This window comes from Rhinopithecus bieti, unplaced genomic scaffold (genome assembly GCF_001698545.2).
Source record: "Rhinopithecus bieti isolate Rb0 unplaced genomic scaffold, ASM169854v2 scaffold_11508, whole genome shotgun sequence".
In the NCBI taxonomy this organism is placed as follows: Eukaryota; Metazoa; Chordata; class Mammalia; order Primates; family Cercopithecidae; genus Rhinopithecus; species Rhinopithecus bieti.
Genome location: NW_016806932.1, coordinates 1,599,715 through 1,614,660, shown reverse-complemented (window position 1 = coordinate 1,614,660; position 14,946 = coordinate 1,599,715). Strand labels below are relative to the sequence as shown.

General features: G+C 36.9%; 1 protein-coding gene across 1 annotated transcript in view; it reads right to left on the bottom strand.

Annotated features, from left to right (window-relative positions):
* SEC63 (SEC63 protein translocation regulator) overlaps positions 1–14,946 on the bottom strand; it is an 89,467-nt gene that overhangs the window by 33,465 nt on the left and 41,056 nt on the right. The window contains exons 5-11 of the mRNA XM_017878749.1: positions 9,580–9,641; positions 8,929–8,987; positions 7,553–7,603; positions 5,264–5,372; positions 3,038–3,132; positions 2,802–2,934; positions 981–1,073 (exon numbers count right to left, since the gene is read on the bottom strand). Of these exons, the coding sequence (XP_017734238.1) occupies positions 981–1,073; positions 2,802–2,934; positions 3,038–3,132; positions 5,264–5,372; positions 7,553–7,603; positions 8,929–8,987; positions 9,580–9,641 (602 nt within the window). The remainder of the gene's footprint in view (positions 1–980; positions 1,074–2,801; positions 2,935–3,037; positions 3,133–5,263; positions 5,373–7,552; positions 7,604–8,928; positions 8,988–9,579; positions 9,642–14,946) is intronic.

The following is a 14,946-nucleotide window of genomic DNA, read 5'->3' as shown; positions in this document are numbered from 1 at the left end:
TCTTCCCAAAAAAAAAAAAAAAAAAAAAAAAAAAAAAATGGCTAGATGCCTGTAGGCATGTGGCTCATGACTATAATCCTAGGGCTTTGGGAAGCTGAAGTGGGAGGATTGCTTAAAGCTAGGAGTTGGAAACCAGACCAGTCTGGGCAGCAAAGTGAGATCTCACCTCTACACAAAACGTAAAGTTAGCTCTGTGCTGTGGTATGCGCCTGTAGTTCCAGCTATTCAGAGAGCTAAGGTAGAAGGACTGCTTGAGCCCAGGAGTTTGAGGCTGCAGTGAGCTATGATTACCCTACTGGACTCCAGCCCTGGTAGATGCTGTCTATAATTAATTAATAAAAATTACATAACATATGAATCACTATTATATCAGTTAAATATTTCAAATTCACTGTTAGAAAAAAATAATGACCTAACTCAAAAATTATTCAAAGAAAAAGGAAATGTTAAATCTTTGCAAACAATTGAACAATAAAACAATTAAGTTATCACGCCTGTAATCCCAGCACTTTGGGAGGCTGAGGCGGGTGGATCACAAGGTCAGGAGTTTAAGACCAGCCTGACCAACATGATGAAACCCCATCTCTACTAAAAATACAAAAATTAGCCGGGCGTGGTGGCACGCGCCTGTAATCCCAGCTACTTAGTAGGCTGAAGCAGGAGAATCGCTTCAACCCGGGAGGCAGAGGTTGCAGTGAGCCAAGATTTTGTCACTGCACTCCAGCCTGGGTGACAAAGCAAGACTCCATCTCAAACAACAACAACAACAACAACAAAAACCCCACAGTGGGCTGTGATATAGACTTTAAATAACAGAAAATACAGGAAAGAAATATGAAAAGCCATGAGTAAAACTGAAAAAGTTCACTGAACTGGCAGACAGAATTATACTGAGTATCCATAAATCCTAAAATATGAAGTATAATCTGTATATGCTTGCAATAAAAAGTATAACATAATTAACTATATTTCCTTCTCACCTTCACGGTTCCGGGCCATTACTATCAGTTGGCAGATTACATTAACCATTTCTTGAAGTAGGGCAGGACACTTTTTTAGCATGAATTGCTGATCTGCAAAAGAATAAAAAACCTGAAACAGATCATTTTAATTTTACAGTTAAAGCATCTTTACCACTGTGACCCAAAACTAATATTAACGTTATGCCACAAATATTTCACATGATCTCAGAATTTTACAGATTGAATGGAAGAGTTTCTCCTCAGCATCACTATGTCAAAAATCAGCCATAAAACCCTAGCTCAGATGAGACATTTCAAAGACAAATTTTTAATATCATAATGTTAGGCTTAATAAACCAACTCCCAACAAGGCATGGTGGCTGACGCCTATAATCCCAGCACTTTGGGAGGCCGAGGTGGGCGGATCAACTAAATATGTCAAAATAAATATGTCAACTAAATACAGGGGGAGAGATGAGACACAGAAGAGAAGAAGAGGGCAACTTAGAGAAAGAGAGAGACTCTTTCATTTATACTGCATTTAATAACAGTTAACTATTAAGACCACATTAACCTATGGATTTGGTACTCAACCTAACAATGATTTGTTTCCTGCTTCTTACGGGTAAGTAAAAATGGAGATGCTTATGCATCTGTACAGAACATTAGCAACAGAATTACTAGTTAATTCAGTATTTCAAAGCAACTCCAATGATAATGCCTAAATAGTGCTCCTTCATTCCACCATAAGCATCCTGTCCTATCACCAATTACTAAGTATCACATGGCCTTGTTTTCAGAAGCATTTAATTGCATTACTGCCTTAAAGGAGGTGGGGGATGGTAGGACATCATTCAAAAAGAACATTTATTTCCTAGAGATAATAACTGTCTTTTATAACTGTAATTCAAATAATGTTGGTGAAAAAGAGATAATGACATCCCAAACACTGTTGCCTCAATCAACTACTTTTCTTTTAAGCAAAATACATGGCTTCAAGTACTTATGAAGTTTTAAATAACCATAAAACAGACATTATTGTTAACCACTGTTGGAGGAAGCTTGCAGATGCTGCGGTGAGAGGTGTCGGTTGTTGTGAAATCCATTTTGCTCCCTCCAAAAACTTACAGAGTCGTTTAAAAAAAAATCATTAGGAACTTTTGTATGATCTGCAACTAACTAAACATTTCTCATACAGAGCATTCTCTCACCTTGAAACACTAAATTTTAACACCTGCCAAAATATCTGACTTACTTAGATCTTCACACCATTTGTGAAGTAATTATGTAGCATATACACTTCTTTTTTAAAAAGTCTTTGAGCAATTATTTGCCCAAAAAAGAACAGCAACAAAAAACATTGCACCACCATGCCATGGTTTGGGTCTGTTTCCCCACCCAAATCTCATGTTGAATGCTAATCCCCAATGCTGGAGGTGGGGCCTGGTGGGAGGTGACTGGATCAGGGGGCGGAGTTCTCCCTTTGGTGCTGTTCTCAAGATCCAGTTCTCACAAGACCTGGTTGTTTAAAAATGTGTGCCACCTTCCCCAACTCTCTCTTTCTCCTGCTCTGGCCATGTGAAGACGTCTGCTCTGCCTGTGCCTGCTCTGGCTTTGCCTTCTGCCATGAATAAAAGTTCCCTGAGGCCTCCCCAGCTCAGCCACGCTTCCTGTACAGCCTGCAGAACAATGAGTCAATTAAACCTCTTTTGTGTATATATTACCCAGTCTCAGGTATTTCTTTAGAGCAATGGAGTACAAACTAATACACACCATTAAGTCTAATTAAATCTGCTGCTTTCATCCCACTAAAACTGTAGATACCAGAATCACAAATACCTTCTTCAAGGGTCTCAGGAATTTTCATTCTAGCAAGATGAGACAGTAAAAGAACTCTGGCCTTCAGGCTATATGGGCAGGTAAGTGGAGGCTCATTCTTCTTTAAATTAATGCTGCCAATTTCTCTGATTAGCTAGAATAAATAAAATAATTATTCAAAAACACAGTTTATTTTAAAAAAAGTATTCACTTTAATATTTAACTGCTCATCGGGGGATTTGGGAAATTAGCCTAACCTGTGGTATTAGAATATTATCCGTTGGTCTGCTTGTGGCATCTTTATTATACTGAGGATCAAATTCAGAAGCTCCAGCCAAAACCATGATAAGACCTAAGAAAACAAAATATGAAGGTAAATAAATATGCTCATTTATTAATTCCCCCTCCTGAGATACTTAATTCACTTGAAAGTGAAGCACTTTTCTAAACATGCACAATGCTAAAAATTATCTGAACTCTACTGACAAGTATTCATTTCTTCCATAAAAAAAGTAACATCTCGCTTTTTAAAATGTACACAGCATCAACCACCACAAGTGAACAGAAGTATAGATCAAATAAAGCACACCAAAGCAACCAGAGGCATTAAAATCACTGAAAGTTCCACAGAAACTTTCTATAGAACATTAGTATTCTGTGTGGTATTAATAACTTACTTGAAAAAAGGGGGCCCTATGGTTAAATAAAGCTGAAAATAATGTAAACAAGTTAAAAGTTTCTTTACTACATGACTTCTCAAGGCCTTGTATAAACTAATATGCACTGTCATTTTCCAAAAAATTTTATTATGGAACCCGAGAGGATTTTATGGAAATACACATGATTAAAACCCACAGGCCGGTGGTGGCTCATGCCTACATGCCTCCCAGCACTTTGGGAGGCCAAGGCAGGCGAATCACGAAGTCAGGAATTCGAGACCAGCCAGTTCGAGACCAAGCTGGCCAACATGGTGAAACCCCATCTCTACTAAAAATACAAAACTTAACCAGGCAATAGTGGTGCACGCCTGTAATCCCAGCTACTTAGGAGGCTGAGGCAGGAGAAATCACTTGCACCTAGGAGGCGGATGCTGTGGTGAGCTCAGATTGCGCCACTGTGCCCCAGCCTGGAAGATGAGAGAAACTTTGTCTCGGAGAAAAAAAAAATTCATGTAATGTACTCACAAAAGACAGGATAGTATAGAAGTTAAGTGCACAGACTTTGGTATTTTGTCACTTCCTAGTTAAATGACCTAGGATAATATTCTTCTTATCTGTGTATCTCAGCTTCTTCATATGTGCCTGACACACAGCAAGCACAGTACTTGTGTGGGCTATTACTATTACTACCCTCAAATATTTACTTAATAACAATTGTTCCTAAAACAGCTAAAATAACCTAGAATGTGTAAAGAAATCCACCAGCTAAACAATGCTTCCTGACAAAGCTGTGTAAGGATACTACCCTCAGAAAAGAAACAGAAATCAAAATGATTGAGGTAAAAAGCACACTTAAAATTATAAACATGAAACATTTTCATAAGGGAGTAAGTTTCTGTATTAACATTTCAATCCAGCTTTAGGAAGGGTAATATTTTCGGTAAGGCAAAGTAGTATTAACTCATTCAGAAATGTAAGATCTGTTCACACACAGTCATATATGATCATAAGTCTCTCTCATTACTAATTAGTAAAACTGCCAAATCCAAAATACAGAAAAGTCCATTTTGGTCCCAGAAACACAATTTAAAACTTACATTCTTTTATCATTTTTTTTAAGGAGGAATGGAGAAGCATCTATGATTTTTGCAGAGCCATCATTCTGAAAGGCAACACTCTATCTCCCAGGGATAAACTACAACGTTTGCTTTATATAATCAAAGAAAGTGAAAATTTTTTTCTTAAATTTTTAAATAAGAAACGGGAATGAAATATTCTAACAGTTTTCTTTCAACACACCTAAGACTTTTTATTTTTACTACAGTTAATACAGTATGACATAATGGTTTAAGGCTCAAGAACCAGACTGCCTGGGTTCAATCCTGGATATCACTTACTGTGTATCCTTGAGTGTGTTACTTTTCTGTGCCTCAGTTTCCTCATCTATAAGATGTATTTAAAAACAGAACTTACTTATGGGAGCAGAGCAAAAATTAAATGAGTCAAGACATGTACAGCAACTAGCAGTGTCTGGCATACAACAAATAATAAATGTTAGCTAGTATTACAAAACTTGCACGCATAAGGCTTATGGTAAAATTTCTGATGAAATACATGAGTAAACGTGAACAATGGAAATATAAATTAATAAATGTGATAAAGGGTGCTGGCATTTTTCTCTAGCTTTAATTATATAAATTAACTATTTATAAAACTGTACAATGGAATCTCACCAGTACAGAGTTAAGGAATATATATATAAACCCCACATAAAAAAGTCACAAAATAATATGATTAATAGCAAAGTTACTTCAGTTTACTTACGTTTCATATCCATATTTCGGGTTTTATAAACAAAGTATGTATAAATCTGTGTTGTGCGTATTAGAATCTGGTCTCCACTATAGCGTATTGAGCGATACCACCAAGAGCCCTAAAACACAAATAAAATTAAGAAAGAAAGTATAAAAACTATGATAGGCTGGGAGAGGTGGCTCATGCCTGTAATCCCAGCACTTTGGGAGGCTGAGGTGAGAGGACTGCTTGAGCCCAGGAATTTGAGACTAGCCTGGGCAACAGAGTGAGACCCTGTCTCTACAAAAGAAAAAGAAAAATGCAAACATTAGCCGGGCATGGTGGCACATGCCTCTAGTCCCAGCTGCTCAGGAAGCTGAGGTGGGAAGATTGCTAGAGCCCAGGAGGTCAGGGCTGCAGTAGCCATGATCACACTACTGCACTCCATCCTAGGTGACAGAGGGAGACTCGTCTCAAAAAAAAAAAAGCAAAACAAAATCCTGATAAATGTTAAGTTTGATGCAGGATATGTTTATGGTCAAATCTTCTAAATATTCATAAAACAACAAAAATACCTGAGTCTTACAATAAGCACCTCTTTGTTGCTATTTCAAGTGACTTCTTTAGCAAATATTTATATTGTCTGAAGCCTAAACACTAACCTAAGTCACTGCACATACATAATTAAAACATTTACCATTTTGGATAGAAATTCCTTAAAGACCAAAAACGGATAAAACTACCCACTGCTATAAGCACCAAGCTGGTTCTTGACACATAGCATGTCTTCAATAAATACTTGATAAACAAATGTAGGCGTAATTTTGTAAGTGACATGAAACTTTCATTCATATTACTTAATATGATTGGATTCTTGCAACAATCATTTGAAGAAGGCAAAACAAACAACTTAATTATTAGGTTCACTGTGTGACTAAAAGGAACTCCAGGATCAGAAAGGCCACAAGTAACAAAAGTAATAAATGGTAAAAATCAAATGGTATCTCCATATTATAGTATTATACAGCTGCTTTAAAAAATGAGGCTGTTCTATATGTTGCATCCTCAATATATTAAGCAAAAAAAACAGAATAATGCATACATACAGTAAAATCTCATTAAAGGTTAATTTTTAAATGAATGTGTGTAGATGAATGCATAGAAAAAGATTTCAAAGAGAAAACACCAAACTTAGCAATGATTCCTAAATAAACAAAGTTGAGGGTGGTAGTGCAGGAAGACTTTCATTTTAAACTTTAAACGTATCTGTGTCAGCCAGGCATGGTGGTTCACACCTGTAAGCCTAGTACTTTGGGAGGCCGAGGCAGGATAATCATTTGAGTCCAGGAGTTTAAGACCAGCCTGGGCAACATGACAAGATCCCATCTCTACAAAAAAAATCAAAAAATTAGCGGGGCATGGCGGTACACACTTGTGGTCTTAGCTACTTGGGAGGCTGAGATGGGAGGATTTGCTTGAACCCAGGAGGTAGAGGCTGCGGAGAACCATGTTTGCAGCACCTTACTACAGCAAGACCTTGTCTTAAAAACAAATAACTAACAAAAATAAAATTATAACGGACAGTTTTCCCTGTATTTAAAATATATATACATAGATACACATATGTATGTATGTTATACATATATACATACACACATATGTATATGTATACATATGTATATACGTATCTGTGTTAACTCAATTGTAACTTTCGTGATTTTTGTTTTTTTCTTTGAGACAGAGTCTCATTCTGTCGCCCAGGCTGCAGTGTAGCAGCACAATCTTCGCTCACCGCTACCTCTGCCTCCTGGGTTCCAACCAGCATGTCCGACTAATTTTGTATTTTTAGTAGAGACAGGGTTTCACCATGTTGGCCTCAAACTCCTGCCCTAAACTGATCTGCTCGCCTTGGCTTCCCAATACGCTGGGATTACAGGAGTAAGCCACCATGCTTGCTCAGTTGTGGGTAACTTTTGAATTGGGAGGATATACACATTATCATGCTCAAGTAATGTCACCTTTAGAAGACCTTTAATAGTATAGTTATATAATTTCTTTTTAAGTTGGGGTCTCACTCTGTGGCCCAGGCTGGAGTACAGTGGTGGGGTCATGGCTCACTGCAACCTCAAACACCTAGGCTCAAGCGATCCTCCCACCTCAACTTCAGTGTTGAGATCACAGGTGTGAGCTATCTCACCCAGCAAGATTCTTAAATTCAAGGATCAATATTCTAACATACATTTAAAATGTTATAGGGAGACTCCAAAACATGTCAATCTCCTTTCCAAATAAACGTTAACTTAAAAAGCTACAACTTACCACCACCACTGGAAGGATAACCATAAATGCCAATCCATACACAAGTAAAACCTATAATTGAAGACAAAAATAATTACGGCCTTCATGAGGTAAATTAAAACAACATCCATGAATTTATTTTGAGGCTTACAATGGGGGAGCCACTATTAAAAGGATTCCTCATGTATTATCTTGTTTAATCCTTATTCTCAAACTCCAAGAGTAAGGTACCATTATTAACCTTCCTTTTGTAGGTAGAAAACCTGCAGTACACATCGGTTACAAAACTTGTCCAAGACACAGTTAGTAAATTGTACAGCCAGGATTTGAACTCAAGTAGTTCAGCTCTATAGCCTATGTTCATATCCACTATAATAAATTACCTTTTAATTTGTCATTTGCTGACACAATACAGATAACACCAGTAAAACAGTTTTGTAAATTACATTTCTCTTCCAGTCAGGCAGGTACTTACATAGCCACAACCTCTCAGTAGTGTGCCCTGGGAACGAATGAGATAAGAAGTCCCTGGCCAAACGTTCCTTTAGCAAAATATCAAGAAGCCACTTCATAATGTTGACCAGCAATTTTTATCTATTGATTTTTCTCCTATTACTTGATCCTAAATCTGGTAGTAACTTATTCCTTCTTGACTATTCCTACTAAGCAGAAGCATGAAAAACAAGCTTAAGCAGCAACTGTATACCCCTCAAGGTAACCAATTTTAATCTGCCACAAAATAACTTAATAGTCATTTTCAAAATAAATTACAGACTTTGTGGATTTTGTTTTTATTGACTCAAAGACAGCCTTTAAACAATTATTTTCAAGAAAGTTGAAGTAGGAATGTATCCCTGAGTAAGATAATTCCTGCCATTTTAGGGTTGCAGTACTATCACTGATTGAGACTGATATCCTACCTCCTCCTGAAATACCATATGGAATATATACAATTTAATTTATCATACATTAAAATTAGGCATAGTGCTCACGCTTGTAATCCCAACATGGTGGGAGGCCAAGGCAGGCAAATCACTTGAGGTCATGAGTTAAGAGTTTGAGACCAGCCTGGCCAGCATGGCAAAACCCCATCTATACAAAAGTGCAAAATTAGCCAGGCATGGTGGTGGGCACCTGTAATCCCAGCCACTCAGGGGGCTGAGGCAGGAGAATCACTTGAATCCGGGAGGCGGAGGTTGCAGTGAGCTGAATCACGCCACTGCTCTCCTGCCTGGGCAATAGAGCAAGACTCTGTCTCAAAGGAATGAATGAATGAATGAATGAATAGCACACCAGTATTTTCTCTGTAACAGTTCTTCTTATATTACCAAGACAGATTGTACACAACAAAAATTTTGTCTAATACATTATAATGTATCTTATTTAAATGCACTCACCAGAATTGAATTTTTCTGGTCAACTATCCAAGCTGGCAGGGCAATTCCAAAGCTTGTGGCTGAAATAGAAAAAATATGAGTTTCTGAAGAATCTCTACTTTCAGTCTTAATAAATATATTAAATATATTTGGGATCTATAATATATCCCAAAACTCTCCCCCACAACACAAAAACAAACTTTGAGAAAGATGATCTTATTAGTAGGTCCCCATTACACAAAAGTTCAGGGATATAGTTTATATCTGAAACTTCAAATTTTCAAGAAGGAAAACAAAACCCTGTGTAACTACAAATTCCTTCTCTCAAGAAAATGTAAATTATTTTATATGTCCTGAGTTTACATAAACACTATGAACACATAAGAAAATATGAAGTCAGTAAAGAAAAATAGATTTTTTCCTCCAAATTTTTATCAACTAGTAATTGGAAATGATAGTGATTACTCTTCTCTCTGGACCAACTGAAATTATATCATTCAAACTAGTCTTCAGAAAGAAAATAAAGCAAAATTAATGAGAGCTCAATTTATCTATGTTAAACTCCACATGAGTATAAGTTTAGTAAGAAAATAATATTATTCCTTTAATCTGGTTTACATTTTTATAATATATATCATATCGCCAATATTTTAAAATCATCATTTACCACACCTTGAGGCCCATCTGGATTTCCAAATTCTTCCCAATTTTTCCGGGACTCTTCATCAGTTAAACTAGCATCAAAAGAACAAAGTTGCAAAATTAGAAAGCCACATCTGAAAAATAAGCACTCATGTAGACAAACTCCATTAGCCAACCAACTCATTTCTTAGAAGATACTGATTCCATGAATCAAAAACAGTCACTCTGAAATCAGGAGAAAGGGAAAGGGAGGAGCAAGAAAGCTGCATTAACAGAAAATGCTAACTACTGCATCTTGATACTAATTCCTGATTGGCCCATGGTTCTCAAGCTTAGCCAGTTCAACGAGACCAAACTTTAAAGGCCACTACATTTTCCAAGAAGGCAGGGAGAACTGTAGGGAATTTTTTCCCCCTTATACTCTCATATATTTTCCAAAATTTCTTCAATGAGCATGTTTATACATTAATAATGATAAATACGTATTTTTAAAAACATAAATTTAAATCATAATGGTAGCTTCCCTACAAAACAACAGCACCATATTCTGAAAGAAACAAATGACCACCACATGTAAAACTCCATTGCTGTGGGTAAGATAATTTGCACTGTGCTAATATCATAATTTTCTCCTAAGCCAATTGCCAGAAGAACTAGGAAAATTTCTCCTAAACAGCAGCTTCCTAACCCAGGGAATGTGAAAGTTAAAGAGTAATTTTTAGATACCTAAAATGTAACCCCTGACTTTGACAATGGCTCAAGGTACTGAGTCAAGAGTAGTTTTATTCCAGTTCCCAGTGAAGACGTTAAACGGCATTAAAATAAATTCCCAATTCCTTAGAAAAATTTACAATATAGTTAAGGAATATAAGGCAGAACACCCTCCCCGTCCCAACACACATGCTCAAAAATGACCAATAACATAATAAGGAAGACATTCTTGGAGACCAATTGGTAAAAGACCTTGCATATGGTCAAATCTAATTTTAAGCATACTTCTGCTTCTCAAAACTTAAGAGTCAATGTAGTTTCTATTTAACAAAACTCCAATCTGAGATAGGCGATGCAGAAATACCTTTATAAAATAGCAAAAAGGACATTCATCAGTTTTCAATGACTTGAAAATATTTTTAAATTTATCAATTTAGTCATGTACGCAAACAGGTGCCTTGATATCTTTAATCCTTATTTAATTGTAACTCCACTTACACTATTCAATTAAAGGCCACAGAAAAATACAGGGGCCAGTGAAGAGCATTACTAGACAGGTTGCAAGTTAATAAGGAATAGTGTTAAGATTTTCTTTTCAAAATTGACGGATGTTTCTGAAAAAAATTTGTCCTAGATTCCCTGTACAACTGTCCATCCATCTCAGAGTTTTAGCTATTGTTTCTTTCACTATTGTCTAATTGGATCCTTCTGCCCAAAATAATCATCTCTGTCCCCTTCTGCCTTTGTGATTATGGCAGCAAAACAAACTGCTCTGTCCTCTATACAATACTCCCAGATTTTGCCAAATAAAGCACAGCTCATATCAGAGACATTCTGGTTTTGCAACCTACACGGACATACGAGTTATGATTACAGTAACTCACTCATTAAACTGACTTCTTTACATTAACTCACTCATTAAACTGACTTCTACAACCGCTGTGTGATGGAACCACGTTGAACATTCAATCTAATAAAATAAGTCAGCAACTTAAAGTCAGTTTAAGAAGCAAATGATTTTTTCTTACTTAGTATTTCAGTATAATACCACTTCTAAGAGTTAAAATACTTAAAAATTGTGTAATTTTAGTATAATTCACATTTAACAAGTTTAAACAAGATCAATGATGCTAACAGAATTTTTGAAAATTTAATGAGTGTAGTTTCCTAAACATAATTACAACCCTTAACTTTGTTGGGGTGGGAGGGAAGATGATTATAGATTCTCTTATGAATCTAAAGAAATCTACGACCCCTTTGCCCTGGGAAAAATGCACATTACCGAGACACATAAATTGTGTATATAATTTCAGGGACTCCAGATTACAAACCCTGATCTAGAGAATGCTTTCACTAAACTGTAAACAAGTGACCATGAGTTGGCTATGCATAGTTATTATAAGTTACACGCTCATCTGTAAAAACCATATGCTTTTATAAAAATTAACCTATCTTTAAGGTGACAACAATGCTGCCCACTTGCTATAAAATAGCTTTAAAGATAGGTTTTACATCTGAGAGCAAAATCTCAATTCTATCTAGATAATGAACCAGAGAATTCAATGGCATAACTCCTGATTAAAAAAAAAAAAAAAAAAAAGACCCAGCTGGTTTATTATAATAGGCAACTAAGGAGAGAGAAATGATCTCAAATAACCTAAGCAAGTTCTAAAAAACTTTGCACATCAAAGCCTATATAACTGCATTCCAAGGCTGCTAAAGTTATTCATGAGATAGGAACTTCAACTCAAGCACTTAGAACTTATAGTTAGTAAAATATACACCTTTATCTAATTTAGCTATATTTATGCAAGTTACATAATCTCAAGGTTCTAGGTCCCACGATCATTTCACTTTTTCATTGATCTGATAGAAAGTCAACTATTTAAGATATTTTATACATAAAATATTCTATAGTTTAACTACAAAACTGAGTTAAAAGTAAAGGCCTTGTATTATTCTTGTGCATTTTTCAGAATAGTGACCACACATCACAGATTTCCAGAAATCTGAGACAAAATCATAAACTTGAAAATGTTAAAATACCTGAAGACCGGGGGGATAGGGTGGGGAGATTTCACCAAAGCACTAAAATTAAAGCTACTAATTAAATAATCTTGGCCATCTGACTTCCTTTGGAAATGTCTTTTTAAATTACCTGAAGACAGCAATCAAGGCATACCAATACTTGTGAAAAGAGAGTAAATGCTTGAAGGAGACACTAACTGAAAGACAGCAATCTCAAGGACAACTGCCATGCAGAAAATGTAATACGCACTTCAGAAATCCTAATGGCACTGCTTTATTTATTTATTTATTTATTTATTTATTTATTTATTTATTTTGAGGCGGAGTCTCGCTCTGTCGCTCGGGCTGGAGTGCAGTGGCCGGATCTCAGCTCACTGCAAGCTCCACCTCCCGGGTTTACTCCATTCTCCTGCCTCAGCCTCCCAAGTAGCTGGGACTACAGGCGCCTGCCACCTCGCCCGGCTAGTTTTTTTTTTTTTTTTTTTTATTTTTTAGCAGAGACAGGGTTTCACAGTGTTAGCCAGGATGGTCTCGATCTCCTGACCTCGTGATCCGCCCATCTCGGCCTCCCAAAGTGCTGGGATTACAGGCTTGAGCCACCGCGCCCGGCCGACGGCACTGCTTTATTACAGAATCATACAGTAATCCATACAGATAAACAGCAAGCCACAAAACAAGGGGCGAGAAGGGACATAGTCAATATCCTAAAAGTACAAAAATAAGTAAGGTGATACCTCCCAAACTTCTGTCATTCACATGCCACTTTCACAATTTGCTATTACAACTTAGTATCCAATTACAAGCAAACTTCTTATTGCATTTTGCAGATAATCGTGTATTTTTTTGCCATCTGTGGCAACCCTGCATCAAGCAATTCTATCAGTGCCATTTTTCCAACAGCATGTGCTCACTTCATGTCCCTCTGTCACATTTTGGTAAGTCTCACAATATATCTAATGTTTTCACTATTATTTTATCTGTTACAGTGATATGTGATCTTTGACATTTCTATTGTCATTGGGGAGCTGCCACAGAAACTGCACCTGCAGAAGAAAAAGAACTTAATACACATGTGTTCCGAATGCTCCATTCACTGATCATTCCCCCATCTCTCTCCCTCTCCTCTGCCTCCCTATTCCCTGAGACACAACAAGATTCAAATTGGGCAAATCACTAACCCTAAAATGGCCTCTAAATGTTGAAACGAAAAAAAGACTCACGTCTCTCACTCTGAATCAAAAGCTAGAAATAACTAAGCTTAGTGAGGAAGGCATGTCAAAAGTCAAAACAAGCCAAAAGCTAGGCCTCTTGAGCCAAACAGTCAAGTTGTGAATTCAGAGCAACAGTGCTTAAAGGAACTTAAACGTGAACACACAAATAAGAGGAAAGTGAAACAGCCTTGTTGCTGATTTGAAGAATGTTTCAGTGGTCTGGATAGAAGATTAAACTAGGCACAACATTCCCTTAAGCCAAAGCCTAATCCAGCAAGGCCTTAACGAAGGCTCAGAGAGGTGAGGGAGCTGCAGCAGCTAGCAGATGTTGGTTTACGAGATTTTCCAAAATAAACCATCTCTACAACAGAATTGCAAGGTGAAGTAGCAAGTGCTGATTTGGAAGCTGCGGCAAGTTATCCAGAAGATCTAGCTAAGATCACAATGAAGGTGGCTAAACAACAAATTTTCAATGTAGACAAAATAGCCTTATATTGGAAAAATAATGCCATTTAGGACTTTCATAGCTGGAGAGAAATAAATGCCTGACTTCAAAGCTTCAAAAGACAGGCTGACTCTCTTGGTAGAGGCTAATGCTGCTAGTGACTTTAACTTCAAGCCAATGCTGATGTGCCATTCCAAAAGTCCTACAGCTCTTAAGATCTATGCTAAATCTACTCTACCATGCTCTATAAATAGAACAACAAATCCTTGATGACAGTACATGTGTTGACAGCACGGATTACTGAATATTTTAAGCCCACTGTTGAGACCTGCTCAAAAAAACAAAATGATTCCTTTCAAAAGATTACTGCTCATTGACAATGCACCTGGTCACTCAAGAACTCTGATGGAGCTGTACAAGGATTTTAATGTTGTTTTCACACCTGCTAACACAACATTCATCCTGCAGCACACAGATCAAAAAGTAATTTTGACTTTTAAGTCTTAAGAAATAATAACAGTTGCACTGAGCAATTTCAGAGGCTGAGGTGGGAAGATCGCCTGAGGTCAAGAGTTCAAGACCAGCCTGGCCAACATGAAACCCTGTCTCTACTAAAAATACAATAATTTGCCAGGCACAGTGGTGCATGCCTGTAGTCCCTACTACTCGGGAGGCTAAGGAAGGAGAATTGCTTGAATCCAGGAGGCAGAAGTAGCAGTGAGTCAAGACTGTGCCAATGCACTCCAGCCTGAGCAACAGAGTGAGACTCCATCTCAAAAAAAAAAAAAAAAAAAAAAACAAAACCCTTTTAAAAGCTATAGCTGCTAAAACAGAATGATATTTCTGATGGATCTGGGAAAAGAAAATTGAAAACCTTCTGGAAAGGATTCACTATTCTAAATGCCATTAAGGACATTTGTTCTGATTCACAGGAAGAGTCCAAAATGTCAGCATTAAGAGGAGTTTGGTAGAAGTTTATTTCTTTTCTTTTTTTTTTTTTTG